Genomic DNA, 18705 nt, shown 5'->3' with positions numbered 1-18705 from the left:
ATACTGGGATTGGTACAGATTTGGAGGAGTCTGTACCAGGAAGTTGAAGGAGTCTTGAAAACTGTTTGGAGTGAATTAAAAACTGTATACCATGGTTTATGCCCCAAATCCTAGCTATGTGAGAAGATGAAAATGGAAGGATTAAGGTTCAAGGACAGCCCAGGCAGAACAGTTCCTGTGACCCCCATCTCAACTCATAGCTGACAAAGTTCTATGTACCTGTCATCCTAAATTACATGGGAGGCTGAGACTGGGAGGACCATGGCTCTAGGCCAGCCCCAGCAGAGAAGTCCATGAGACTCCATCTCAAAAGAGGACAGGGCTAGGAAGGTGGCTCAGTGGTAGAGTGCTTGCCTTGCATGCATGAGGCCCTGGGTTCCATTCCTCAGCACCACATAAGCAGAAGAAAAAAAAAGTACTTCAAAAGAGGATATGGTGGTGCAGGCTTGTCATCTCAGCAACAGTGGGAAGCTTAAAATCAGTGGATCATGGTTTAAGTGTTTTCCAGGCAGGAAGAAGAACACTTGTCTCAAAAATAATTAGTAAAAATGGGAGCTGGGTGTAGCTCAGTGGCAAAAGCACTTGCCTAGCAAGTACAATGTCCTGGGTTTGATCCCCAGGACCAAAAAAGAAAAGAGAAAAAAAAAAGGGAGCTTGAGATATAACTCAGTGGTAGAACACCTGCCTACCAACGGATGAGGCCCCAAATTCAAACTGTATTATCACAAAAAAAGAACAAATGAAACAAATGTACAGTTGTAAAAATGTGCAAAATCAATATGCAAAGAGGATTGTTATCTATGTTTTTAATATTCATAAAACAGAAGAAACCCAAATGCCCATCAAAAATTATAGCATACCAGGCAATGATAGCTCACACCTGTAATCCTAACTACTCAGGAAGCTAAGATCTGAGGACTGCAGTTCAAAGACAGCCCAGGCAGGAATTCCATTAAGTATCCTATTTCCACCAAAAAAGCCAGAAGTGGAGTTGTGGCTCAAGTGGTAAAGCACTAGCCTTGAGAACAAAAGCTCACAAAAGTGCCCAGGTCCTGAGTTCAAGCCCCTGGACAAGTACATTTTAAAAAGTTACAGTACATGTGGGGAGTGGATTACCAGATAGCCACAGGAAAGAACACAGCCAGTGTATATATGGGTATGATTAAATAAGTTTAGAAAAGCTAAATGAAAGAACTATCACATAGATTTGTGGATGATCATATTTGTTTGTCTGTATAAAAATGAAGCACAGCCAGGTGCTGGTGGCTCACATCTGTAATCTTAGCTGCTCAGGAAGTTGAGATCTGAGGATTACAGTTCAGGCAGCCTAGGCAGGGGAAAACAATCAGCAAAACTCTTATCTCCAATTAGCTAGCAAAAAAGTCAGAAGCAGAGGTGTGGCTAAAGTGGTAGAACAACAGCTCTGAGCAGAAAAAGGCAAGTAAGAGCATGAGACCCCAAGTTCAAGCACCAGTACTGGCACACATACACAAAAAAAAAAAGAAAAAGAAAAGCACATATTTTATAAAACATAAAAAAACACATGCTTTTAAATACAAGTAACATTTCTATTTCTAGAAAGAACCACAGTAATTCATGGCATTCCCTTAAAGCCAGAAAGAATATTCTGCCTTTTTATGTTGCATTTTTGTTTTTAATACCAGGTATATGTGTTAAAAATTTTTAAATAGGGGCTGGGAAGGTGGCTCAGTGGTAGAGCACTTGCCTTGCATGCTCGAGGCCCTGGGTTCGATTCCTCAGCACCACATAAGAAAAAAGCCGGAAGTGGCGCTGTGGCTCAAGTGGTAGAGTGCTAGCCTTGAGCTGAAGAGCTGAGGGACAGCGCCCAGGCCCAGAGTTCAGGCCCCACAACCAGACCCAAAAAAAAATTTTTTTTAACTATATTTTATAGTTGTGATGGGGTTTGATAAATAAAATTTGGGCTGGAAAAGGGGCTCAGTGGTAGAGTGCTTGCCTTGCATGCATGAGGCCCTGAGTTCCATTCCTCAGTACCATATAAGCAGAAAAATCCGGAAGCGGCGCTGTGGCTCAAGTGGTAGAGTGCTAGCCTTGAGCTGAAGAGCTAAAGGACAGTGCCCATGGCCAGAGTTCAGGCCCCATGACCGACAAAAAAATAAATAAAAATTTTAAAAACTTAAAATAGGATGAGAAATTGGAATACATTATAAACAGAAAAACATGTATAGAAATGTAATAATGAAATTCTTTGCTGTATAAGTAATACAAGATAATAATAATAATAAAGGGGAGTCCAAAGTGTTAAATTCTTCCTAGAGGTATTTATTAAGTGATTTTGACAGTGATGTGATATCTCTGCCTCATTTTTTCTCTCTATGAAATAAAGGTCCTTGCTATGAATATTTTTAAGTCTAGAAATAGGTAATTCATTATAAATATGACACATCCATTTACCTATATATCAAAAGCTAACTAGTGATTTTGTACTTCTGGAAGTACAGAATCAATCTGGAAATTTCTGAGAATTCCCAGAGCTAAGGTAAAAATGCCATGATTAATTTAGAGCAACTTATGAGACATACCAGATTGTCTGCCCAGCTGTATTCAGCTATCTGATTCAGTAACACTTGTGAGTACACTTACTAATTTTCCTGTGTGTGTTTCCAGGTGTGGTAGTGGAGCATTTCGGATCCTCTGCAGTTTTCCCCTTTGAGAGCTGAGAAGTGAAGGAGGTATAGCACATCAACAGCAGCTCAGAACCTCAAAGTCATGGAACCCCTCATATTAAATAAAAAAAAAGGTTGGGAGACAAAATTAAGTCATAAATCAAATCAAATAACACTGGAGACATATCTCAAATAATAAAAATAATTAAGGCATAATTGGAGGAAAAAAACTTTCCTAGAAGTCATCTCCTCTAAAAGGGAATATACAGTACCCATGAACACTCTGAAAGACAGCTCAAGCTTCCTGAATAATTCTGAGCAAAAAAGAACTCAAATCAAAACCTTACGCAATCTAGTTAGGAGTGCAAAAGGACGCTTCTTCCCCTACTTCACAATACAAAGACCTGTGGCCTACAAAAACTTGCCTGGAGGTGGAATTGGGAGCTTCTTTTACAAGAACTCTCAGGCTAAGTTTCAGGATATGACATAGCATCTCATACTCTTACAGGAAAAAGGAGAATAAAGTGGCACTGGTACAATCATCATATACAGGGCCTCACAGAGGCTACTAGGAAATCACTACACCATTCCTAAGATCAAAACCTCTTTTTAAAACAATTTATGCCTTTTCAGCTTGCTAAGATGCTTAGTTGGGGGGGGGGGGGGCGTTGTTGCTGTTGTTGGTTTTTTGCTTTTGATTTTGTTTTTGTTTTTTGATGAGGGAGAGGGACTTTGAATTCAATTGCTCATTAGGTTAGGAACTAGAAGGTCCAGGTTCAAGCCTTCATTCTGCCCTTCTAGTTGCAAATTCTGAGATGATTCAAATTCTAAGCCAAGATTTCTCATCGGTAAAACGGAGATAATAGCTATCCCTACATAGTTCATAAAAAGAAGGCAAGGTCTAAGAGAGGATGGATTTGACAGATCTTTATAAACTCTAAAGGATTTTACTGTAAAACAATTGTCATGATAATATTAGATTTTCATTGATATAATACAATTAAAATGATTCCGCTTACCTTAAAGAGAATGTATAGTATATATAAAAATATCCCAAAGCCATAGATTGGAATAATCTGCCCCATCAGGCCTCTTCCACTACCTCCTCCGCTGCCTCCACCTGTTCCTTTGGCCTTGGCAAATGCCTCTGCAAGGTGAGACCTCTGGAAACGAGCCCCAGGGGTCTGGCCATCTGCAGGTACTGAATGTTGATGCATTATAGGTGGAAATCGACCCAATTTTCCTGGAAAAAAAATAAGTTAACTGGTTCTTATCTCTTCTAGATTGTAAATATGGCTTTTGTTAAAACATCTCATGCATCAAAGTTCAAAAAAAAGGAAGTCAACTAATGGCCAGGTGCCAGCGTCTCATGCCTGTAATATTAGCTATTCAGGAGGCTTAGACCTGAGGATCGCAGTTTGAAGCCAACCCAGGCAGTAAAGTCCGTATCATTTTTACCTCCAATTAACCACCAGAAAATCGGAAGTGGTGGGGTGGCTCAAAGAGGTAGAACACTAGCCTTGAACAAAAAAAGCTCAGAGACAGTGCTCAGGCCTTGAGTTTAAGCCCCACAACAGACAAAAAGAAAAAAGAAGAAAAAAAAAGAAAGTCAACTTAAACAAATTTAAGTGAAAACAAACTGATTAGTATATACAATACTAAGTATGATGCCATAATATTTAGCTATTCACCAAACCCATTTTCTCTTTCTTCTGGTGACACAGTAAGATCACATTCTTCAGCCTCCCACAGAGTTAAATACAACCATGAGACTGAGTTCCAGCCAAAGGAATATGAGTGATTGTGCTCCTTTAAGACCTGGCTATAAAATTTCCCATGTATTCAACTCCATGATCATTTCCTTTCTCAGGATGGTTGCTAACATCCATGAGACCCTGGAAGCCTTATGTTGCAAATCCAACTTGAGTTCCTAAATAGCTGTGGCACAAAGCCCTACACCACTGCTACCCCAGTAACTTAGCGCCATCTGGACCTGTTAGTGTAAGAAACAAACTTCTATTGTGTTAGGACCATTATATAGTTTGGAGTCTGTTACAGCAGTTAGCCACCCCTGTCTAATACAAATAAGGAAATGTAATGTGGCCTCAGGAGAGACCAAAACCAGAAACTGGAAAGCCATCAGGATCTAAGACAGCTACTTTCACATTCTAGCTCAAACCCTTTCCCTCTCTATGGGGCCATAAGGCTTTTTTCTCTGCTTTGTGGTACACATCTTTCTTCTTTTTCTTCAGAAAACTTCTCTAGCTTCTTCAAGCACATAGTGGAAGATAGCCACCCCCAAAGCTCTCAATTTGCATGTCTTTATAAAGAGCCTAGCTAAGATTGGTCTTAATCCCAAATTCCTTGGAAGAAAGCTTTCAGCACAGAGCTTCTGGAAGAATCTTTCTTTTTAAAAAATATTTTATTACCTTTAAGTAGTTCTACAAAGGAGTTGTACAACTCTTTTGATGTTGCCATTCACAAAAGCAGTTTATGAATACAGTGCATCTTGATCAATGTCTCCCCTTTCAGCATTCTCATCCACCCTCCCAATCTATCCCTTCCCTTACATAATCTTAGGTTATGTATTAATTTTTTTGCCATTTAACAAAGCAGTTTATGTGTACAATATATATATTCATCTGTATTATTACTTCAACATCTTCACCCCCCTTCGGCCCACCCCTTCCCTTTTAATTCTCAGTTCTGTGGTATATACAATGAATCCTTGCCTGTATTCTCCCCCATCCCCTCTTCAGTCTCTATCTCTCTCCCCTTGACCCTATCTTCCCTTCTTTCAAGTACCCATTTTCTAGTACTTATTTTGTAGGGCTTTGACTTAGCAGTACAAAGGTTCTTCAAAAAACTAAACATAAAGCTACCCTATGACCCAGAAAATTCCACCCCTGGGAATTTATCCAATAGAGCACAAACAAGGCCATACTAAAGCTACAAGCACAACTATGTTCATTGCAGAATTATCTACTATAGCCAAGATATGGAATCAGTCCAAATGTCCCTCAGTGGATGAATGGATCAAGAAAATGTGTTACATACATAATGGAATTCTACTCATCCATCAGAGTGAATGATATTGTGCTATTCAAAAGGAAATGGAAAGGCTGGGAAAAAATGATATTAAGTGAAATACGCAGACCCAAAGTAATATAGGTTGTATGGTTTCCCTCATTTGTGGTATCTAGAATGTACCTATAAATTTACAAGTAAACCTACCAGGTGGTAAGCAAAGTATTACCAATGAATTAACTGAACTGTAATAGATTCTTTGGAGATACAAATAGTGTAATTCTTTTAAAAGACTAAGTCAAAGAATCCTTTTCTAATCAGCAATTACTAAGCAGACAGGATTCATGTAGTACAAACAGGGTCACAAGGGCCCAACCTTGTGAGTGAATAGCAGGACTTGGGGAAGTAGCATCTTTGTTCTTTTTTGTATTTTTTTCTTCCATCAAGAGCAGTCAAAAGTTAAGAGCACAGCTTCCTGGGAGCCACAGATGTAAAAGAAAGGAAAATACACCACTTCAAAATGCCATATATACAAGTGTGCATGAGAGACCACCAGGAGATAACATTATAAAGCAGAAAACATTAGAAAAGACTTCATAAATAAGGCTAAAAAAATGTAAACCACAAAGTAAAAAGTTGTTGGATTTGACTTCAACAAAATTAGAGATTTCTGTTTAATAAAGAATCCCACAAATACAATTAAGAAGAATAAAGACAGGAAATGATTTTGCAACATATAAAACTGACAAGGGACCTAAGTATCTATAATTTCCAAGGAGAATCTACAATTACCAATGAACATCACAGGAAACCCAACAGAAAAATGGACAAAGGATATGAGCAGGGAGGGAAGTCTAATGGCTAGCATTATACAGAGTTCTGATTAAATTCAATGTACTTATTTAATAAAGCAATACTAATTAAAGTAATGAAACAGTACTTTATACCCACCAGAAGGGGAAAAATTAAAATGGTGGAAAATAGGAAAAGCTCTCAAAGTTGGGGGGAGGCAGCAATTCTCATGCATGGTAGGTACCAGTGCAAATTGATAAAGCCATTCTGCTAAGTAATCCAGCTGTACTTAGTGCCATTATTTACAGGCTCAAATGTCCAGCCATCCTGTGTGATGGATAAATTCCCAGGAAAATTCTCAATACTTACATGCAATATAAATATATACATATATATACCTATATACATATATACGTATATATATATATATATATACAAATATATGAATATATATACACATACACACACACACACAAATTACAGACTATAGACCTGTGAGAGATGTTCACTGTGAGGACATTGTAGCAAAGTGTTTGAAATAACTGATTTTATAATAAAAAATGGAAAATGAAAATGGAATGGATGCAAATGCAGAATTCTAAATATTTTAGAAATCACACTTTAGAAACACCTATAGAGACATGAATACATCTATAGCAGGGTGCTGGTGGTTCACACTTGTAATCCTAGCTATCTGAGGATCGGGGTTCAAAGCCAGACCAGGCAGGAAAGTCTGTGAGACTCTTATCTCCAATTAACAACCAGAAAACCAGAAGTGGAGCTGTGGCTCAAAGTGGTAGGGCACTAGCCTTAAGTGAAAAAGCTCAGGAACAGCCCCCCAGGCTCTGAGTTCAGAGGTAGGGTAGGTAGGTACTTTATGAGCTGGGAAGGGAACAGACAGACATTTGATTGACAACAATAGGCTAAAAATAAAGAAAACTAAGAGAAGAACCTTGCACTGATAAAGTTAATGCAGTGCCATGAAGTGAGAATTATCTTTAATTCAACTTTGTGCTCCTTAAGAGAGAAAGAGGCAGGCAGGAAGGTAAGATAGCTACCCTGAAAGCTGCCTTCTGCCTCATGTTACTTCTCATCCAAGCTTTACTCCACTAATTCTCCAAGGACGTTGTGAGGCAAACCGCTTCTTTTTAGGAGTAGGACAACAGTAACAACAACAACAGAGTTGATTTTGAAGAAAGACACAGACTACCATGCCACCATCCTTATTCTGTGTGCTGGAGACTATGTCTCAAAGGATCTTAATAAATTAAATGGTGAGTACTGACTTTATGATTAGTATATACCTTCAAAAAAAAAGCTCCAGGGAACTAATGTATGTTTCTCTCTCTCTCTTTTTCTGTCACAAGACTGGGACTCAAAGTTGGTACCTCACACTTCACTTACTGACTGACTTTCTACCATCTGAGCCATGACTCTAACCTTAATGTATGTTTCTCTTAAGAGAATCTGATATATCAGGTGTGTAGTGTTCAATTAACTAGATTTAACATTTGTAGTAATATGTTGTCAAACTTCATTTTACTGTGCTAAGAACTATCTTTAAAATATAGCATAAAACAAAAAATAAAAATGACATAAAAGGCATTATTTGGTATTTTTTTAAGATTAAAGAATAATGATACTTCTAAAGCATTGCACAAAACCTTTTATAGATCTCTCAGCCATGAAAATGTGTTGAATACCTATTATGTTCTGCTGTGGCAGAAGAGAGCCATAAATGAAATAGAAATAACAGTTCCCACACAGAACAATGTTTGCAAAAAGCACTATATCCACAACAAAGAGACAGGACTGAACTTCATTACTAGCTAAACTCTATGTTTAAATATTGGTAAAAATGCAAAAAAAAAATTTAAACTTAAGAGAGGAGTCAAATGCAGTCAATGAAAGGAATAAGAGATTCAGACCAGTACAAAAGCAACAGCACACCAAGAGAAACAAGAATGTACTGATAAATAAGCTGAGAACAAAGAAACACTAAGTGGAGCTAACTACCAAATTAGTTTGGGTCCATTTAGGGAAGAACTAGAGATAAGGAAAGGGAAGCAGAGCTTGGGAGGAGTTAGAATCTGATAGTGTAGACTCCAATCAGAAAACTGACTTAATGAGAAAGGTGCTTGTAGGGGATTAATCTAGTAGCTGAGTACAGGGCCTAATAAAGAGAGTAGCTGAGTATTGGGCCCAATAAAGAGAGTCTGGAAAGAACAGCAAAAAGGCTATTGCTTTTACTGTTAGCTCTGAGATGTGATTGCCTGAGGTGGGGGCTATAGCCATAAAAAGAAAAGGGTAGGTCCCAAGACTATTACCATGTAATTAGCAGCAGCATTTAATATTGAACAGGATACAGAGCTGGGGAGAGGAGGCAGAATACCCCAAGAAGAATAATTTAAAGTACTAAGAAAGATAATGAAGAAACAGGGAGGATTTACAGGTTAGAGACAACTAAATACATATTTTCCACACATTATATTTCATGTGGTGTTATAACTGAGAAAAAAATTATCAGACTTCAGTTAGGCATGAGAAGAAACTCTATGCCACATAAGTAACAAAAGCTAATTAAATCTCAATGAACTGTTCCCAATACCAAAAAGACTAGAGGATTGTGTATATATATATATATTTTAAAAAGTGAGTAAGAAAAATGAGCTTACTGAAGATTAAACAATAGCAAATCGATGTCATAAAAAGTCAAAGGACAGAATTACAACAACTGAAAAGCCTAGAAGAAACTGAAAAAAAAAACAAAAAACCCGCCACTAGTGGTAAGTCAGGTGTCAATATCTCATGCCTGTAATCCTAGCTACTCAGGAGACTGAGATTCAGAGGATCACAATTCAAGAACAGAATTGAGCAGAAAAGGCTAGATAGACTCCATCTCCAAAATAACCAGCAAAAAGCTATATTGGAAAAAAACAGAAACAAAAACTGCCAGGTTGGAATATAGAGCCGCAGCCATACAAACAAGTGGAACAAGCATGAAGCCCTAGTTCAAACCTTGCTCCAGGCCCTGAAAAAAAAAAAAAGCAAATAGTGAGTAACAGTGGTACACACCTGTAATCAAAGCACTCATGAGAGAGTCAGAGGTTCTCAATCTGAGGCCAGCCTGGGCTACCCAGCAAGACCCTGTCTCAGAACAAAAGGAAACAAAACCAAAAACAAACAACAAAAACTGATTTCAGACTAATGACAGTCCCTATTTTTAGACAGAACATTTTCTAGAGAAATAACTGGATATCACATAAAAATCTAAACTGTGTACCTGTTTAAGCAATAACAGGAACAAAAGCATAGCACTCGTCCCCCAACTTATGCATGGTTTTGCTTACCAATTACTTAGTTATCCATGGTCCACAAATATTAAATGGAAGACTCATGAAATGAGCAATTTGTAGGTTTTAAAACACAATGTTCTGAATAGTGTGATGAACTCTACCACCCCAGTCTATCCTCTGATTTGAGATGTGAATCATCCCTGCATACATAGTACCTATGATGTATAGGCAATCTACCTGACAATCATTTAACGATTAAGAGTGACTGTAAGCTAGGCACCAGTGGCTCACGTCTGAATCCTAGCTACTCAGGAGGCTGAGATCTGAGGACCGTAGTTCAAAGCCAGGCCAGGAAAGTCTGTGAGACTCTTTATCTCCAATTAACCACCAGAAAATCAGAACTGGCACTGTGGCTCAAGTGGTAGAGCACTCACCTTGAGCTGAAGAGCTCAGGGATAGCACCCAGACCCAGAGTTCAAGCCCCATGAACTGACAACAACAACAAAAAAGTGACTGTATCAGAACAACTGTGGGAGCATTGTAGTCTTACGTTTGAACTTTACTCTTACTTTACTTAATAAAGGCAAAATAGTGAATTTTGCTTTTGTTAGCACACTGTTGTGATTTTTCTCTTTTATTATTGTTATCTCTTACTGTGCCTATTTCATAAATTAAATTGCCATAAATATATACATGTAGGAAAACTATATTTGCATGAATGGGTGTACATACATGGTTTGTAACAATTTCAATCTTGGGTAGGCACTTAAGAGATCTTGAAAACTATCACACTACCAAATATCAAATAATCTTCAAAGGAGGAACGTTAAAAGTTATTTAGTCTTGCCTAGCATCAATGGCTCACACCTATAATCCTAGCTATTCATGAGGCTGAGACCTGAAGATCGAGGTTCAAAGCCAGCCTGGGCAGCAAAAGTCCATGAGACTCTTTATCTCCAATTAACCACCAAAAAGCCACAAGTGGAGCTATGGCTCAAGTTGTAGAGCTTAAGCCTTGAGCAAAAAAGCAAAAAACAAAAACCCAACACACACACACCACACACACACACACACACACACACACTCACACACACACCCCTAGCCTTAGTTAAGCACTGGTGAAACACTCCTGTAATCCTACGCAAGTGGCTGATATTGAGGATTGCGGTTTGAAGCCAGTCCAAGCTGAAAAGCCCATGACAATATCTCCAATTCTCCGATTAAATACAAAGAAAAAAATTTTTAAGCAGTAAATGGAGCTGTATCTCAAGTGGTAGAGTAATAGCCATGAGCAAAAAAGCTTAAGAACAGCACCCAAACCTTGAGTTTAAATCCCCAGGACAGGTACACACACACACAAAAATGTAACTTGTCTTTCAACAAATGTGAGGGCCATCACACCATGCTGCATATGTATGTGTGACACAATAAATTAGAGCCAGGGGTTCACACCTTTATTCTGACTACTGAAGTAGCTAAGATTGAGGGATCATGTTTCAAGGGCACCTTAGGCAGGAAGGAAGTTTTAAGACCTGAACTCAACCAAGAGATGGGCCCTGGTAGTACAAACTTGTTATCCTGGCAATGACAGGAAGCCTAAATAAGTGGATTGTAGCCCATGAAAGCACCCGGGCAGGAAGTAAGACCTCACCTCAAAAATAACCAGAAGAGGGCTGGAGGTGTGGAAGTACTAGAGTTAAAAATCTCAGTACCAGGGGCTGGGAAGGTGGCTCAGTGGTAGAGTGCTTGCCTTGCATTCATGAGCCCTGGGTTCAATTCCTCAGCACCACATAAGCAAAAGAAAAAAGCCGGAGGTGGTGCTGTGGCTCAAGTGGTAGAATACTAGCCTTGAGCTGAAGAGCTGAGGGACAGCGCCCAGGTCCAGAGTTCAGGCCCCACGGGACCCATCCTCCCCCCGCCAAAAAAAAATCTCAGTACCACAAAAATAAAGAAATAAAACCCATATCTCACACTAAATATGTAAATATTGTATGTATGTACTAAAGACATAAATGGGGGAAGTAACTAAATCTAGTCTTAAAACATAAGACAAAAATTTTCATGGCCTTACATTAGGTGGCAGTTTCTTAAATATGACTGCAAAATCACAAACAAATATAAATTTGATATCTAAATTTAAACTCTTTATTGCTAAACACACCAAAAAAGTAAAATCGCTTAAATGGGAGAAAATAGTTGTAAAGCATCTATCTGGTAAGGGTTAGTATCCAAAAGATAGAAAAAAAATTGCCATTTAGTAGTTAAAGGACAAATAGCCCAATTAAATGACAAAAGGATCTAAATAGATCTTTCCCACAGAATACATCGAAATGGGTAACCACATGGAAAAGGAAGTTCAACATCACCCAAATGAAACACAATGAAATACAACTTCACACGCACTAGGACAGTAATCATACAAAATATAAATAACAAATGTTGGTGGAATGTTCATACACTGCTAATGAGAAAAGGTGTAGCTGCTTCTGGAAAAGTCTGGCAGTACATCAAAAGTTATACAGAGTAACCATATGACTAAGAAATTCTACAACAAGTATATACACAAAATATACTCACATAAAAACTTGTACAACAAAAGAAAAAAGCCGGAAGTGGCGCTGTGGCTCAAGTGGTAGAGCGCTAGCCTTGAGCTGAAGAGCTGAGGGACAGCGCCCAGGCCCAGAGTTCAAGCCCCACGACCGGACCCAAAAAAAAAAAACTTGTACAACAATGTCCATAGAATTAGCAAAATGTCCATCAACAGATAAATATGCAAAAACAATGTGTTACACCCATGAAATGAAATTTACTATGTCACAAAAAATAGTGAAATAGTCTTCACATACTATAACATGCATGACTTTTGAAAACATTATGCTCAGTAAAGAAAGCAAGTCATGGGAGGGGGGGGGGGGGCAAAAAAAAAGTAAGTCATGAAAGACCATGCAGTATATGATTTCACTAAAATGAAATGTCCAGAGTAGGCAAATCTATAGAGGAAAAAAAAGACTGGTGATTGCATATAGCTGCGACAATCACTAGTCTAACTTTGGTATTATTGGGGTGGCCCCCCAATATTGGGGTCTGTGATCAAAGGAACAAGACTGAATCAAAGTGAAAGTCAGACAAAGCTATATTTCACTCAAGCATCTAGAAACAGACTGACCGGTCAGGGCCGCCTCGGCAGAGAGCAAACCCCACCCAGCTGCACGGGCTTATAGGGAACAGGCCATGCAGTTTAGGCTGGCCACACGCAGGTGGCCAATAGCATTGCAACACTCCCAGAAAATTGCAGTTATGTTGGGCCACACGCAGGTGACCAATGAGGTTACAAATTATCCCTAAGCAGTTGTTTCAACTAGTCTACCACTTTGGTCAGTTTTGGCAAGCGGGTTTGGGGGAGGGGGGGAAGGTGGGGCTTGCATTCCTGGGGGGGGGGGGTGTTACATATGTGCTTTTTTCCTAAACTTGTAAACAACAAGATGGATGGTTAACCAGGGTGGAGTCACACAGGCTCACTAGGTCCTAACATTAAGATTGGGTCCCAACAGGTATAATGATTTACATATTTACTACTAAACACTTACGTCAGGCACTATGTCAGATACTGGAACCAAAATGATAAATAAAACACAGTTTTACAGAGTTTACAGATAAGTTGTACAATTACAGCAACATGGTGACTGCCTTAACCATCAAGTCTAACAACTTGTTCTCAGTTCTCTCCCCTGCATGTAAAAGGTGGGGGTGGGGGGGGGGGGGAGAAAGGTGGCTCAAGATCTCAAGCTTCTTAGGATTGCTTGCTTAGCTGGCATTCTACTTGAGTCATGCTTCTAGACTGGCTTTTTGCCAGTTAATTGGAGATGGAATCTCATGGACTTTTCTGCTCAGGCTGGCTTCAAATGACAATTCTCCATGTCTCAGCCTCCTGAGTAGATAGGATTACAGGTATAAGCCACCAGCACCATGCTCAGTCCTCACTTTTAAAACTTCTCTGCAGTCTGGTCATTAATAAATATTGATGAATCTGAAAGAATTTCAGTCAGACTTTCCTGCCTTACGCTCTACAGGACATCACTCTCCTGAGGTCATCCAGCTTACTCCATCTCAGTCTATTTCACTGGTTCTTTAACTCATCCCCACAAGATTGTATCTCAATTTCTGTTGTTTCTTTCCTTTTGCAAACTTGTCCAGTCTCAAAGAACCCATTACCAAAAGGCATAGCTCTAGTTTTTACTTTCCCCCTAAGATCTTTCCTCTTATCTCCAACTCAAATTAATATGTCATTTGTATGTCTAACGTCTCAAATCTAAAAATGAAACCTTTCACTTCCTACTCTCCTGCTGTATTTCTTCTCTTATAGATTCATTCTCTCAAACCTTTAGGCTTGACACCTACCGTTGCTAGCATTATAACCAAGGGTATTACAGGAGACAGGAGGAAGGAATTGGACTGCTGAGAATGGATATTTTTTTCTCTTCATGAAGTTAAACGACCTTTACAGGGAACAACTCACCTTTTAGATCTTGGCACAATCATGTTTCTTAAAGCTGAAGAGACTACTATGTTTGAAAAGTCAGTGATAATAAAACATTTAGAAATTTCTACTTAAGATAACTTTTTTAAAAGAAAAAGGTTAAATTCTGAAATATGTTGATATACAAAAAGTACAAGAGGTAATTATAATACTTGCATACCTATCACTCAGATTTAACTAAAGTTTCTTATATGTTCTTGCCAGTATCCTTTTAGAACAGATATGACTCTAGATTTGATGATTGTTACAATGCATGTCACTTCATAATGGAAATATGTTCTGAAAAAAATTACACTGCTGTGTGAACATCAGAGTATATACTACAGTGCCAGCTACACAGGAAGTATAGATAGGAAGATAGCAGCTTGATCTGAGGCAAAAAAAATTAGCAAGACCAGGTCTGAACAAACAAGTTGGATGTGTTGGCATGTGCCTATGATCCCAGATAGGTAGGAAGTAAAGTACAAGGATTGAGGTTAAAGGCTAGCCCCAAGGAAGAGTAAGGCCTACCGGGAGGCAGGAGAAGAGGGGGTAGAGAAACAACTAAGAGCAAAAAGGACTAGAGTATGGCTTACGTGGTAAGGCACTTGCCTAGCAAATGCAAAGCTCTGAGTTCAAACCCCAGTAACTGCCCCCACCCCAAAAATAGGTGGCTATAACATCACTAGGCAATATAATCTTATGGTAACACCTCTGCATAGTCTGTTGACTAAACTTGTCTTTACATAACACAAAGCTGTTAGACTTTACCTAATAAACATACATAAACAATATACAATAATGTCGAGAATATTTTAAACTTGATATTATGAGTGAAGAGTAGTGCTGGTTCCACAACAGAGTGACTATAGTTAATGCCACTGAACACTATACCTAAAATTGACAAAATAATGAATTATTTTTTGTGCCAATTCCAGGATTTGAACTCAGAGCCTGGGGGCTATCCTTAAGTTTTTTGGTTTTGGGGTTTTTTTGCTCAAGACTAGCACTCTACCACTTGAACCACACAGCTCCAGTTCCAGAATACCAGTAGTTTATTGTAGATAAGAGTCTCTTGGACATTCCTGCCTGGGCTGGCCTCAAACTGTGATATTCAGATTCCAGACTTCTGAATAGCAAGGATTACAGGCACCTGGCATCCAACTAATACATTTTTATGATATATATACAAATATATACATATATTCTGCCATAATTTAAAAAAGAATTTTGCATTATGTTACCATACTGTAGTCATGCTTTTGAAACTTTCTTTTTTTCCTTTTTCCTGGGAATGATCAATATTTTGGTACAGTGACGTATCTATGGTGATATGTACAGTTTAGTTCATTCAAATTGCTATACAGAACCTTACAATGACTATTTCACGACCCATTCTCTAGCTGATGAGCAAATAAGATTATTTCTAAATTTTCACTATTACAAATGTTTTACTTAGTACCTATAGTATGAACAGGATTTATGGTTTTCTTGTATTTCTTTAAAAAACAGATTAACAAGTCAGAATAACAATATTAGAATATTAAAATCTACAAGTTTTCCACTGTAGAAAATAGCTGTGTCACTACCTCTAAGCACTTTGTTCTCTATAAAATGGAACTTCATTACTTATTGAAAGCATTCCCCATATTTAGATTAAAATTTCATTTAACATAGCATTTAAGCTTGACCAAAAACTTAAATGGATTTTACAGAATGAAGCTCTACTTTCCCTTGTTAATAACCACTCCTATTTGCTAAAAACAAAACACTCTAGCACTGTTAACAAAAAGCTTTCTGCAAGTAACATTAAACCATCTGCAGCATTTCGCTGTTGGGGCACAAAAATCAATAAAGAACTGGATGTGTTTATATTTCTGATGATTGTAGTTCAGGAAAGGTCTTAATGGGGCAAATAAATCAATAAAGAATTGGATGTGTTGATATTTCTGCTTACCTCAGTTCAAGAGAGGTCTTAATGGGCCAGTTCTTTAAGATATAGAAGCTGCTCCCTGAACACTGAAGAACTTGTAGAGGCCAAATTCAATTCAGCACTACTCAAGGTAGAAGCCTGCCTTTTCCTCACGTATCCTCCAAGGGCCCCATTTTCTTACCTCCCCTCTTCTACCTAACTCACTTTTTTGTTCACTTTTTTTTCTGCTAACTTATCCAGATCGTTTCCCATCTTTTATCACCTCTGGTCAACGGATTCACCTGACATATTATGTAATTATGTGTCAATGTTTAGCACAGGGCTAACCTCATAAACTCAATGTACTCAATGTATTTACCATCGTTTCGTTACCAGAATGATCTTCTTAAGACCTAATTCCAAACCTATTCTCTGACTAAAGGCTTTTAATGGTTTCCAGTAATGATAAGAAATTGTGTTACAGCATAGTAAGTGCTGTACCATGTTTTCAGTGAGTTATTAGTTAAAATTCTGCCTATGCCTCCTATTATTTAAGCAGAGGTTACATGAACCTTTCTAGAAAGGCTCACCATCTGTAAAATGAGTACACCACCTTTCACTTGTTACAAGATTACAAGTAAGCTCATAAAACAAAACACCCAACACGTGTAGTAGGTACAGGTATTTAATTTTTTTGTTTTCCTCCCTATAAACTGAATCTCTAAACAAATGAATTCCGTAATTTAACAACAAAAAAGTTTTCACATACTTTCCTTATTTCATTATGAGCCATAATTCAGCCAACCTGTTGCCCTTATTCATTATATTTTCTATTTTCTTTTTTTGATGTTTCCCCCTCAAATATATAAACATGTTTTATCTCTTTAGGTGAGGCAGGAAGACTGAATTGCAACAACACACACACACACACACACACACACATACACACACACATAAACACACACACACATGATGTGGTGAGTATAATCAAGGGCAAAGCAGGGCAGTATGGGTTCGTTGTACAAATCTCCCTACTTTGGCTTATGTCTGAATAAGTCTTTAGCTAAAAAAAAAAAAAAAAAAAATTAACAAGAATATTATATAGCACCAGAGATGGAAAACAAAAACTAGATGGAACAATGAATTCTCTGAAAACAAAATTTGAAGGGCCAAACTTAGACAGATAAAATTCAACAAAGATCACTATATAGACTGTACGTTGTTCTAGAACTCCAAGTGAATAATAGAAAATGATCTAGATAAGCAGCTTCTATTCAAAAAGAAAATAAAAGATTTAGGATTCAAATATACTGTAACAAAGTCAGCAATAAAATGCCAAAAATCTAAAACAATCCCCAGAAAACATTAAGGGTAGAATTTGTAAAGGAAACGGAGAGAAACAGAGACTAGAATTTCGTGAGCTCACTGTCATAGACTTGCTGTTATTTTACAGTTCTAGAAGTGGACTAAATGGACTGTGTTCAGCTATTTACAACTATGTCTTAGAAGGAATGGAGAAAAGAGTTAGGAATGTTAACAGGAAAAAAAATACTATTCTTCAGTTTTTTGAACTCGCAGTCTTTCCTTTTTAATTTATTTTCCTTCTCCTATTTTGATTGAGGATATCACCATCCACTCATTCACCTACACCTTAAAATAATTCACAATGTTTTATTCTCCCTCACCTTTCACTTCTATTTAAAATGTCTCTTTACCCAGTTTTTTTTTTCTTCTCCATCCCAATGACGCATCCCTGCGTCAGTACCTACAGTTTATTTTGGGAACTATATCAACTCCAAAATGAGTTCATTAGCAAACCCTTTCCATCCACAGCACTGCAAATGACACATTTAAGCCACAGGCAACTCATGTCTGTCATCTTACTGAGGAGGCTGAGACCTGAGGATTGACGTTTGAAGCCAATCTGTGCAGGAAAATCTATGAGACTCTTATCTCCAATTAGGTATTGGAAGTGAAGCTGAGGCTCAAGTGATAGCGTGCTAGCCTTGAGCACTAAAGTTCAGCGACAGTACCCAGACCCACAGGACTAGCACAAAAGAAAAAGAGGGGAAAAAAAGCTATTAAAATGGATGCAAGCTAGGCACAAATGGCTCATATCCTTAATCCTAACTACTTGGGACACTGGGATTAAAAAAAAATCAACAAATAAAGAAAAAAAAGATCAGGACAGGGATTTGAATTTAGTAAACTTACTAGAATATGTCATTCAAGGTAGCTTTTTTTCATTATGCCACTTCAGCAACTTGTCGTGCAAAAAGAGAATTTACAATACAAATAGGATCATAATCTTATAATACTTATCGACAAGGCTTGTTATTTGCCAGGTGCTAGTGATAGGACAAGCTTTCTACCCTTGAGGAAAGTTTACATTCTAAAGGTGCAATCAAAACACAAGTAAGCAAGTAAGAAATTTTCACAGGGAACCTGCAGTGGAGAAACAAACAAACAAAAAAACCCCACACAACTGAATAGGGAACAGCAGGGAAAGAGGTTTCT

The 18705-nt window shown here is 38.1% G+C and overlaps 1 protein-coding gene across 3 annotated transcripts in view; it reads right to left on the bottom strand.

The window, feature by feature from the left end:
• Ric3 (RIC3 acetylcholine receptor chaperone) overlaps window positions 1–18705 on the bottom strand; it is a 44499-nt gene that overhangs the window by 24378 nt on the left and 1416 nt on the right. For 2 of the 3 annotated variants that reach the window (XM_042691723.1, XM_042691724.1), the window contains exons 2-3: window positions 3665–3888; window positions 2623–2695 (exon numbers count right to left, since the gene is read on the bottom strand). In XM_042691723.1, coding sequence (XP_042547657.1) covers window positions 2623–2695; window positions 3665–3888 — 297 coding nt within the window. Of the gene's footprint in view, window positions 1–2622; window positions 2758–3664; window positions 3889–18705 lie in introns of those variants that run through there. The other variant, XM_042691725.1, reaches the window with a different exon arrangement.

Source organism: Dipodomys spectabilis, unplaced genomic scaffold (genome assembly GCF_019054845.1).
Source record: "Dipodomys spectabilis isolate Male_0828 unplaced genomic scaffold, ASM1905484v1 ptg000145l, whole genome shotgun sequence".
NCBI classification, from domain to species: Eukaryota; Metazoa; Chordata; class Mammalia; order Rodentia; family Heteromyidae; genus Dipodomys; species Dipodomys spectabilis.
This window is presented reverse-complemented; position numbering and strand designations above follow the sequence as displayed.